The following is a 12,534-nucleotide window of genomic DNA, read 5'->3' on the forward strand; positions in this document are numbered from 1 at the left end:
CACTCTGGCATAAGTGGGTTCACCCAAATCAGAACCCAAGTAATCGGACCTAATACCCAGTACCACCAACTACTGCATTCTGCTGCCTCTCAGAGAGAAAGCGGGAGGGTAAAACCTAGCATGCAGGTCAAGAAGCAGTTTATTGAGACTTCGTTTTCTTTTATGGCAAGCTTGGAAAATAAGGGGGAAAAGATAGGAATGGAGACTGGAGGGAAGACCAAGAGGTTCTGAACTCAGATAATTGTGAAGAGGAAGAAGGTAGCTTAGCTAAGGGAAACTACAAGTAGTTTAAACATTATATATATATAATTATATATTAATTATATATATATTATTAATCATATGTATAATATATATTACATATACTATACATAAACATTATATATAATGATTATATATATGATTTATTGAGGTGAAATTCACATAACATAAAATTAACCGTTTTAAAGTGAATAAATCAGTGACAGCACATTCGCAGTGTTGTGTAACCACCACCTCTATCTAGTTCCAAAATATTTTTATCATCCCAGAGTAAAACCGCATACTTATTAAGCAGTAACTCCCGATTCTCTTTTTCCCCACCCTTGGCGTTACCAATCAGTATTCTGTCTCCTTGGGCTTATCTATGCTGAATATTTCATATAAATGGCATCATGCAAAACAGAATCACACAATAAGCCTTTGTGTCTGGCTCCTTTGCATAGTATTTTCTAGGTTCTTCTATGCAGCATATATCAGTTCTTCATGCTCTTTATGGCTGAATAAAATTCCATTGTATGTACATAATGCAAGTTGTTTAGCCATTCAGCTATTGATGGACATTTGGACTGTTTCCACCTTTTGATTGTTATGAATAGTGCTGCTGTGGACATGCATGCATGTATACTTGTTTGATTACATGTGTTCAGTTCTTTTGGGTACACCAAGAAATAGAATTGTGGGGCCATGAGGTAATTTTATATTTAAATTTTGAGGAACCCCTACATCCTTTTGAAACTTTTCCTTAAGATTATAATAATATTATTACTATAAATAAAAGTCAGATACAAGATGTATGTTAAATATTTTAGCGTCCCAATTAAATAAATTAAATTAAATTAAATTAGAGTGTTGGCATTTGGGGCCAGAGAATTCTGTTTTAGGTGCTGACTATTCAGCAGCATTTTTGGCTTATACCCAGTAGAAGATATCAGTGGCATCCCCCTAGTTGTGACAACTAATTATGTCTCAAGACATTGCCAAATGTTCTTAGGAGGCAAAATTGCCCCCCCCCCACACACACACTGAAAACCGCTGTTTTAAATGATTGACTGTAAACCTGAAGCAAATATGGCACTCAAGCAGAATGCCAAAGCAAAGTAAGGGCCTCTAGAAATGATATTCCTTACAAGTGTGCATACAGGAAATACTGTTTGTTTACTGTGTAATAATGTTAAGGGGTTTGCAGGTTTACAAATGTGTGATAACCAGAAAAATTTTATCATGAAATATTCATGTAACTTTCACATGTACCTTTAGTACCATAAATCTAGCTCATCTACAGAACTCCAAGAAATACAGCTTTTTACCTCAGTACACATTATACCAAATCACATTTATAGCATACCACATCACATAATTTTTAAAATGGCAACTAGAAGCAAGGTTTGCAAGATATTTTCTGATATGGTAATGTTTATTTCAAATTTAAGTTAAAAAAAATAAGGAATTTCTTATTTGGTTCAACAAAATAACGGAAAGCCAAGGGCTAATTTTCTTTACTGACATAGAGTGAACCAAAATGAAAATTTTACATTTTCTATTAACAATCAAGGTAGGTTAGTTGTAGAATGAGAACTCTGAGTACATAACCATCCTTGCCATCAAAAAGTCATCAAGATCAGGACTGTTATGTTAATGGACCAGTTTTAGGCACAGACAGCATTGGTGTAGAATTCACAGCAGTTAGCAAGGGCTATAGCACTGAACTCTTTATCTTCCCAGGGACCAGAAAAAGAAGGAGGGTTGGTGCCATTCAGAAGAGTACTGAAATGAAAAGCCAGAGATACAAAGTGGGTCAGAGAAAAACAATAAACAAGATGTATAAAAAAATTCTATCAAGCAGGTGAGAAAAAACTATTAATGAAATAATAATAAACAAGTAAATAGGACATTCATGGCGAAGCAAGCAATGTGTCTGCTTCTGTGCCTAATTCCTAATCACATACCTTTTGGGAATTACTTTTCCAAACATCTCTGCAGCAAAATTTATATCTTGTAATGCAGTTTAGAACTGAATCCCAGGAGTTCCTGTCGTGGCGCAGCAGAAACGGAACCATGAGATTGCAGTTTCGATCGATGGTTCAGTGGATTAAGGATCCAGCATTGCCATGACCTGTAGTGTAGGTCGTAGATGCGGCTCGGATCTGGTATTTCTGTGGCTGTGGCATAGGCCAGAAGCTGTAACTCTGATTAGACCTCTAGGAACCTCCACATGCTGCAGGTGCAGCCCTAAAAAGACAGAAAAAAAAAAAAAAAAACCCCAAAAAAAACGAACTGAATTCCAAAGCTACTTTCCTCTTTGGAAAGAAAAACAGCTCAGGTTTGCATATGACTGTCCGTTTGTTTCAGCTTTATTGTATAACTAACTGACAAAATTGTAATATGTAGTGCATGTACAAGGTGATGATTTGACATATATATATATCGTGAAAAGATTCCCAACACTGAGTTAATTAACATATCCATCGCTTCACATTTTTACTTTGTTTTTTTTTTTTTTTTTTTTTGGTAAGAACACTCTAAGTTCTACTCTCTTAGCAAAATTCGATTATATAATAATGCAGTATTATTAACTATAGTCACCAAGTTATACATTAGGTCACCTATTCATCTTATATCTGAAAGTTTGTACCAGCCTCTCCCCATTCCCCCACCCCTAGGCAACCACTGTTCTGAGTTCAATTTTTTTTTTTTTAGATTCTACATATAAGTGATACTATGCAGTATCTGTCTTTATCTGCCTTATTTCGCTTAGTGTAACTGTTCATCCATGTTATAAATACGAGGATTTCCTTCTTTTGTAAGGAGGAATAACATTCCATTGTATACATATAGGAAGTATTCTTTTTCTATTCATCTGTTAGTGGACATATAGATTGTCTCCATACCATGACTATTGTTAATAGTGCTGCCATGAACATTGGAGTACAGACAGTGATTTTTGTTTCCTTTGGATATATACCCAGAAGTGGGATTGCTGGATCATATGGTCGTTGTGTTTTTTTTTTTTTTTAATGGCCACACCCATCACATATAGAAGTTCCTGGGCCAGGGCACTTCCCACAGCTGGGACCTATGCTGCTGGATCCCTAATCCACAGTGCTGGGCCAGGGATCAAACCCGAGCCACTGCAGAGATAATGCCACATACCTAACCCACTGTGCCACAGCGGGAACTCCTGGTTGTTCTATTTTTAATTTCTTCAGTAAACTGCATAATGACTGTACCATTTTATATTTCTACTAACAGTATACAAGAGTTTCCTCTTCTCTACATCCTTTCCAGCATTTGTTATCACTTGTCTTTTTATGACCGCTATCCTAACAGGTATAAGGTTATATTTCATTGTGGTTTTTATTTGTATTTCCTTGCTAATTAGTGATATTAAGCACCTTTTCATGTACCTGTTAGCCATTTAGATGTTTTCTTTGGAAATAATTCTTGTCTTATTCCTGGTCTTAGAGAGAAAGGTGTTCAGCATTTTGAACATGGAGTATGATGTTAGCTGTGGGCTTGTCATATATGCCCTTTATTACGTTGAGATACATTGCTTCTACATCCAGTTTGTTGAGAGTTTTATCATGAAAGGATGTTGAATTTTTGTCAATATTTTTCTGCATCTATTGAAATGATCATATGATTTTTCCCCTTTATTTTTTTGAAGTGTATGTCACATCATTGATTTGTGTATGTTGAACTATCCTTGCATCCCAAGAAGGGATCATCTCACTTGATCAAGGTGAATGAACTTTTTAATGTACTGTTAAATTTGGTTTGCTTAATTTTGTTGAAGATTTTTGCATCTATATTCAACAGGAACATTGGCCTGTAATTGTATTTTCTTATGGTGTCCCTGTCTGGCTTTGGTATCAAGGTAACTCTTGCCTTATAAAATGAATTTGGAAGTGTTCACTCATTTTATGTTTTTTTAGAAGTCTGAGAAGATTGGTACTAATTCTTTAACTGTTCAGTAGGATTCACCGGTGAACCCATCTAGTCCTGACCTTTTCTTTGTTGGGAGGTTTTTAATTACTGAATCAATATCCTTACTAGTAATCAATCTGTTCAGATTTTCTATTTCTTCATGATTCTAGTTCAGTCGTATACTTTTAGGAATTTATCCATTTCTTATTATCATATTTGCTGGGATAAAACTTTTCATAGTAGTTTCTCAAAATCCTTAGTATTTCTGTGTTATCAATTGTAATATCTCCTTTCTCATTCTAACTTTGAGTCTTCTCTCTCTTATTCTTGGCTTAGCTAAAGGTTTGTCTATTTTGTTTACCTTTTAAAACTAACAGTTCATTTCCATTGATTTTTTCTATTGTCTTTTTTTGTCTCTTTCATTAGTTTCTGCTCTGATCTTTGTTATTTTCTTTCTTCTACTAACTTTGGGCTTAGTTTGTTCTTTTTCTAATTCCTTTAGGTGTTAAACTAGGTTGTTTATTTGTGATCTTTTTTTCTTTATGTAAAATTCCCCTTTAGAACCACCTTTGCTGCATCTCATAAATTTGGGTATATTTTATTTCCATTTTCATTTGTCTCAAGATATTTTTTCAAGTTTTTCCCCAGTTTTATTGAGCTATTACTGACTTATAACATCATATAAGGTGTGCAACATGATTTGATATAGGTATATATTGTGAAATGATTACCACAATAAGTTTCGTTAACATCCATCACCTCATATAGTTATGGATTTTTCCACTTGCGATGAGTAAAGTCTTTTTTTAATTTCCCTTTTGATATCTTTTTTGACCCATTATTCAGGAGCATCTTGTTTAATCTCTACATAAATGTGAATTTACCAGATATTTTCTTATTGTGGTCAGAAAAGATATTTGATATAATTTCAGCCTTTTTTGTATTTATTTATTTACTTATTTATTTATTTTTCTTTTTGGCTGTGCCCAAGACTTGTGAAAGTTCCCAGGCCAGGGGCCAAACCTGTGCCACAGCAGCAACCCCAGACACGGCAGTGACAATGCCAAATTCTTAACCCATTGTGCCACCAGGGGACTTCTAATTTCAGTCTTTTAAAAAGTATTAAGACTTGCTTTGTGGCCTAACATATGATCTATAAGATAATTTCCACATGTACTTGAGAGGAAAGTGTATTCTGCTGCTGTTGCATGGCCTGTTCTATAAATGTTCTTAGGGCCATCTGGTATGTAGTTTAAGTCCAATGTTTCCTTGTTGATTTTCTGCCTGGATGATCTATCCATTGTGGAAAGTGGAATATTGAAGTTTTCTACTATTACTGTACTGCTGTTTCTCTCTTCAGATTTGTTAATATTTGCTTTATATATTTAGGTGTGCTATGCTGGTTGCATAAAAATTTAGGGTTATCTTCTTGATAAATTGACCCATTTATCACTATATAATGACTTTCTTGTTACTGTTTTTGGCTTAAGGTCTGTTTTGTCCAATATAAGTATAGCTACCTCTGCCTTTCTGAAAAACTCTTTCTCTATCCTTCAATTCTGAAGGACAGCTTTGCCAGGTAAAGTATTATTGGTTGGCAGTTTTTTCTTTTTAATATATCATCCCACTTTCCTCTGGGCTGTCAGGTTTTCGCAGGAAATTCTGTTGATGGTCTTATGAGGGTTCCCTTGTATATAACGAGTGGCTTTTCTCTTGCTGTCTTTAGAGTCCCTCTTTGTCTTTAACTTTTGACCATTTAATTATAATGTGCCTTAGTTTGAGTTTCTTCAGTGTCCCAAAGGGGAGAATTGCAGCCAGCACCTAGTTGCAGGCTGATTAGAAGCTGGACCCTCAGGCACCAGCTGGAAAGTATGCAGTCAAACCCCTTCCAGGGAAAAAGTGGGAGATGGACATTTGTGCCTGCTTCTTCTGCACTAAGCCTTGTGGGCAGGGGTGGGGTGGGAGTTGGGGCAGGGGCAGGTAGGCACAGTGGAGCCTTAAAAGTTGAAGCACTAGATGTGCAGTCTAAACCTTTGCTTCTTAGGGAGAATCTGAGAGTTGAATGTTCCCTTCCATTTTATGGTGCTGTGCCAGGAGTGGGGTTTATGATAAGTCTGCATCTCAGCCCTTCCTACCCAATTCAGTGTGGGTGTTTTCTCAGTTTCAGGAGTCATTTAGCTAGTTTCTGGGTTTTTCTTGGCAGAGATTACTCTCTGTATAGCTGTACCTTTGGTGCATCCAAAGGAAGAGGGAAATTCAGGCCTCCTTTGTAGACATCTTGGTCTCCAGTCACTCCAAACATAGTTAGTATGAATGAATTGGACCAAAACATGACCTCTTTCAGATTCTCAATACTGATGATGCTCAATAAGGGACTTAAGGCAAAAATCAGTGGCAGTTTTAAAGGCAGAAATGAGCAGGAAAGAATATTCCATTCAGGAGTTCCCATTGTGGCATAGTAGAGACAAATCAACTAGTAAACTAGTATCCATGAGGATGTGGGTTCGATCCCTGGCCTCACTCAGTGGGTCAGGGATCCAGCATTGTCATGAGCTGTGGTGTAGGTTGCAGATGTGGCTTGGATCTCATGTTACTGTGGATATGGAGTAGGTCAGCAGTTGTAGATCTGCTTCGACCCCTAGCCTGGGAACTTCCATATGCCACAGGTTCAACTCTAAAATGAAAAAAAAAAAAAAAGAATATTCTGTTCATTTTTTAGTGAAGTTCAGGAATGTAGAGACAACTCATCATTAAACAAAAATTATCAATTTTCACTTTATTCATTTACTTTAGATTATACTTACAATGACACTCACTGAACTGCCACAAGAACATAGGAATCATAACTATGCCAGACCATGATCTATCCAGTTTAAAATTCATCTTTAATAGTACATCAAAAGAATTATTTTTTCAGAAGATGTTGGTTGCCTTCTCTGATGAAAACCTCCAAATACAGGAGGGTAATATCTGTTAACTTGGCATAGTAACCTATTAAGGAGCTAGTACCCAAACACCTGCCTATACAGTGAGTAGATTGATTAATGATCACTTCCAAATCTATCTCCAGTTCTTATTTCTCTCCTGAACCCCAGATCCAAATCAGCTTGTGAGTTTCCTCCCATTATGGGTCCACAGGCACTTCCAAGTCAACATATTCACCTGAATTAAGCCATAATCTTTCCTCTTTACTCCCATTCCTGGAACAAGTCCTCTTCCTCTCAGTGAATGAATAGCACCCCTTGGACCCACTTGCTTATTTCCCTGCCCTTCCATTCAGTAACCAATCTTATTGATTCTCCTTGGTCTAGTGAATCTTCTTCCTCACAACTACTATTAGCTCACATCATCTCTTACCTGGGAGTATTACAGCAGTGTGCTTCTTGGTCTCCCTGACATCCAAATGGCTACCAGCATGATCTTTTGAGAAAATATCTTATCATGCCAGTGTTCAGAATTCCATAAGTTAAAATCTAAATTCTGTAGCATTTAAGAATTCTAAATTCCTTTCAGCCTCATCTCTGGAACTCTTTTCAGTTACCCATATATCACTACTAACACATATCTTTTGCTTTTGCAGAAACACACATTCTATTTCCTCAAATCTTTCCTTTTGTGCGTCCTATGACTAGTTCTTTTAGCTTACGGATATACTCTCCTTTTTTAATTTTTAAAAATTTTTATTATTATAACTATTCATATTTTTTTATTTTTATTTTTTTGCTTTTTAGGGCTGCACCTGTGGCATATGGAGGTTCCCAGGCTAGGGATCGAATTGGAGCTGCAGATGCTGGCCTACGTCACAGCCACACACAGCAACTTGGGATCTGAGCCGAGTCTGTAACCTACACCACAGCTCACAGCAATACTGGATCCTTAACGCACTGAGCAAGGCCAGGGATCAAACCTGCATCCTCATGGATCCTAGTTGTATTTGTTAACCATTGAGCCACAAAGGGAACTTCTCCTCTCCTTTTTTTGAAAACTGGATTCTTGGAGTTCCCGTTGTGGCACAGTGGGAATGAATCCAACTAGTATCTGTGAGGATGTGGGTACAACCCTGGCCTCACTCATTGGGTCAGGATTCCGGTGTTGCCGCGAGCTGTGGTGTAGGTTGCAGACTCATCTCAGATCCTGAGTTGCTGTGTTTGGCTGTGGTATAGGCCGGCAGCTACAGCTGGGATTTGACCCTTAGCCTGGGAACGTTCAAATGCTGCAGGTGCAGCCCTAAAAAGCAAAAATAAATAAATAAATAAATAAATAAATAAATTTTTAAAAACTGGATTCTTTTAGTATTTTTTCCTTTATCTTTGATTCTCTATAGTTTGAAAAAGATATGCTTAATTATAGTTTTCTTGGCACCTCTTCTGCTTGGTATTCTCAGAGTTTCCTAGGTCTGTAGTTTGGTGTCTGATGTTAATTTGGGGAAATTCTCAATCATTACTGTTTCAAACATTTCCTCTATTCTTCTCCTGGTATCCCCATTACATGTATGATACATCTTTTTTAGTTTTCCCAGGGTCCTTGAATATTCCATTCCGGTGGTTTTTTTTTTTTTTTTTTTTTCCAGTCTTATTCTCAGTTTTGAAGATTTCTATTGAGAAATTCTTTCCTCAGCTATGTCTATTCTACTAATAAGCTATCAAAGGCACTTTTCATTTTTCTTACAGTGTTTTTGGTTTTTGTTTTTTGTTGGTTTTTTTTGTTTGTTTGTTTTTGTTTTTGTTTTTTCGCTTTTAGGGCTGCACTCAGAGCATATGGAGGTTTCCAGGCTCCGGTTGAATGAATCAGAGCTGTAGCCACCAGCCCATGCCACAGCCACAGCAATGTCAGATCCAAGCCACATCTGCAACCTACACCACAGCTCATGGCAATGCCAGATCCTTAACCCACTAAGCGAGGCCAGGGATCAAACCCTCATCCTTATGGATGCTAGTCAGATTCGTTTCCACTGAGCCACAATGGGAACTCCACAGTGTTTTTTGATCTGTAGCATTTCTTTTGTTTTTTTCTGAGGATTCTTATATCTCTGTTTACACTGTCCATCTATTCTTGCATGTTGTCTACTTTATCCACTAGAGCCCTTGGTATATTAATCATAGTTGTTTAAAATTCCCAGTCTGATAATTCAAAATTGTTCTGCTATGTCTGGTTCTGATGCTTGCTCTGTCTTCTCAAAAAAAAAGTTGTTTTTGCCTTTTAGTGTGCCTTGTAAAATTTTTTCTTGATAACTGGACGTGATGTGTGCATAAAATGAACTGCTATAAATAAGTCTTACTAATATGGTGGTGAGGGGTGGGGTAGGGGAAGCATGCTCCAGTCCTAAGGTTAAGTCTCAGTCTTTTAGTGAGCCTGTACCTCTGGACTGTGAACTTCATAAGTGTTTCTCAGTTTATCCTCCCTCTTTGTGTGGGACAGGATGGCTAGAGTGGGCTGAAGTTGCATATTTCCTTTCTCCCAGATTAGGTAGGCTCTGATAATACCCCAGCAGGTTAGACTCTGATAAATTAGTTTCTCCTGAGGGTAGGCCTTGTTTTAAAAAAACAGAGGAACTCTAATTTGAAAACAGCTCATTTAACCCTGCCCTTGCTGGAAGCATGCAGAGATTTTTGTCTGATATTTACTGTGAAAAGCCTGGTCTAGCTCCTGGAGGTAAAACTCCCAGAAATGCAGTGTTGCCCCCTATGACTGGGTGCCCCAGTGTGTGTGTGTGTGTACTTTTTTTTTTTTTTTTTTTTTTTTTTTGCTTTCTAGGGCCCCACTTGTGGCAAATGGAGGTTCCCAGGCTAGGGGTCTAATCAAAGCTACAGCTGCCAGCCACAGCCACAGCCACACCAGATCCCAGCCACGTCTGTGACCTACACCACAGCTCATGGCAACATCAGATCCTCAACCCACTGAGAGTGAGGCCAGAGATCGAACCTGCAGCCTCCTGGTTCCTAGTTAGTTTCGTTTCTGCTGCGCCATGACAGGAACTCTGGGTGCCCCAGTGTATTTAACATTCAGACATGTCCTTACTGAGACCTCAGCAACTACAGTTTCAGGTTTTCCTGCCCCAGCACAGGTTTCTGTGGCAGTTTCCACACACGAGTCTCTGCTCCAGTAAGCCATGACTCCTTGTATTTACATGTCTGTCTCTCCAGTCTTGGGCCAGTAATTTGTCCTGAGTCCTCAACGCTCTTAGAGAACCAAGAAGAGTTATTGATTTTTCAGATTGTTCAGTTTTTCTGCTTATTATTAGAATAGAGTGGTAACTTATAAGCTGTTATATGTGGAACTAGAAAGCTATTCTAATAATATCCCAGAAATTGGTAACCAAGTTCATTTTTACATTATCTGCATGCATTACAATTTTATCAATTCAACTTTATCTTCTCTGTCTTCATTTCTGTCTGAAGAAGGCTGTAAGTTTTTAGCCACTTAGGACCATTGCCAAGTCTTCTCCTACAACCTGTCTATATTCCAATCACAATGAACATATCACTTCTGGTCAGGGATACCACCCTCCTTTACTTCTTCTCTTACCCCTCCACTTCTCAGTACCTCATCAACACAGGTAAAATCTGTCACTTGTCCATGCTAGAGCTAATAGTGTGTAGGCGTCTAACAAGAGAAAAGACCACAGCTCTAGACCACCACAAACACCGATGTCCCTTCTTCTATGTCCATTCAACATCTTCAAGACCCTATTTCTCTCTACTCCCAGAAGATTCCTGAGTGGAGGAGAGCAGGGATCTTGGTGCTCACTCACCTTTGAAAGAGCTCTCTGCAGCACACATAGGTATCATAGGTTCTATTGGTGAAACTTGTGTTTAAGAAGAAGACACAGTCAGTTTCAGCTCCCCTGGGGACATAGAGGATTCCTGGATAAAGGGAGACAGAAATGCTAAGGGGAAGATTTAACACATGCTCCTTAAGGCTCTTAATGCTTTGGGTATAAATTGAGAACATTACAGATTTGGTGCCTTTTCTAGGCATTTGTGAGATGAATGGTCAAATCAATATTCTGAGACTACACTGAGGCACTTACCTGCCACACAGGCACTAATAAGGGATACACAGGCCCCTGTGAAGAGGGCACTAACCACAACCTTGGACAAGTCACTCTTCCGGTGAGGAACCATTGATGCTGCAGACAACAAAACAACATTATTTGATCTCTTTCCCACCAAGCAACTGGACATATCCCACGAACTCCCATTTAGAAGAATGATGAGGATCAAAACACAGCAGATGAATAATATTCTTACCATCAACCACCAGCGACTGGCCAGTGGTACCCTAAGATGTGTGTATATACATTCTCCTGTGGGGTCACTAACTTAGACATTTCCCAGGTCAAGTATTATGTATCTGACCCTAACTTCAGTGGTTCTATGAACATTCTTAAGATGTATCTGGAAAAAAAAAAAAAAAAAAAGGAGTTCCAATGTGGCACAGTGGAAATGACTCCGACTAGGAAACCATGAGGTTGTAGGTTAAATCCCTGGCCTTGCTCAGTGGGTTAAAGATCTGACATTGCTGTGAGCTGTGGTATAGGTCACAGACATGGCTCGGATCCTGTGTTGCTGTGGCTGTGGTGTAGGCCAGCAGCTGTAGCTCCCATTCAACCCCTAGCCTGGGAAGCTCCATATGCCACAGGTGCGGCCCTAAAAAGCCAAAAAAAAAAAAAAAAAAAAAAAAAAAGATGTATATGAATCATCCAAAGCCTTGGATTGCTCGCTAGTTGAAATTTGCACTCTTAAGCTGGGACCAGAATTAGATAGACTATTTTGAGCCAGAGAGATAAGAAGGGCAACAACATTCACCTAGGCCTTTGCCACATGATGCAAATCCCACTACTAGATGTCAATGTCACAGTCAAATGGTAATCAGGAATCAGAATTAGAACACAGACATGGGGTTAACAGGAGGGAAAAAGATAAACTGAAAGGAAATTGTTTCACCTTTAAGTTGTTCAATCAGCTACGGTAAATGAACTTAATGATTCTAGCCCAGAATATGAGTGCCATAAAAAATGGACATTTTGAGCTATATTTTTCTCATACTTTATTTCTAACTTGGATATTCCAAATTCTTGGAATCTCACTAGTATTCTCTGTCCTTGCCCTCCAGGACAATTCTGCTTTCCTCATATTATTTCCTCCCACCATTACCATTCAGCAGTATCTTCAGCAGTCTAGATGTATCTGTGTATGCTTCAAATACTCACTCCTTCTCCTCCCACACCTGTGACTTGTAGCTTTTAACCCAACACTTCACACCATTCTCTCTATCTGCCTTAATGCTATTGCTTTTATTTGTCTTTTGATTCTTCATGCAGCAACAACTTCTGCAAAGTCAAATGGT

At 38.3% G+C, this 12,534-nt stretch overlaps 1 protein-coding gene across 4 annotated transcripts in view; it reads right to left on the bottom strand.

Moving 5' to 3' along the window:
* Nucleotides 386-12,534, bottom strand: part of SLC28A2 (solute carrier family 28 member 2) — a 38,708-nt gene continuing 26,559 nt past the window's right edge. The window contains exons 16-18 of one of the 4 annotated variants that reach the window (XM_013993042.2): nt 11,216-11,314; nt 10,937-11,048; nt 386-2,025 (exon numbers count right to left, since the gene is read on the bottom strand). In XM_013993042.2, the coding sequence (XP_013848496.1) occupies nt 1,908-2,025; nt 10,937-11,048; nt 11,216-11,314 (329 nt within the window). In that variant the 3' untranslated portion in view covers nt 386-1,907. The other 3 variants (XM_005659640.3, XR_001306206.2, XM_021096284.1) reach the window with 3 other exon arrangements.

Source organism: Sus scrofa, chromosome 1, assembly GCF_000003025.6.
Source record: "Sus scrofa isolate TJ Tabasco breed Duroc chromosome 1, Sscrofa11.1, whole genome shotgun sequence".
In the NCBI taxonomy this organism is placed as follows: domain Eukaryota; kingdom Metazoa; phylum Chordata; class Mammalia; order Artiodactyla; family Suidae; genus Sus; species Sus scrofa.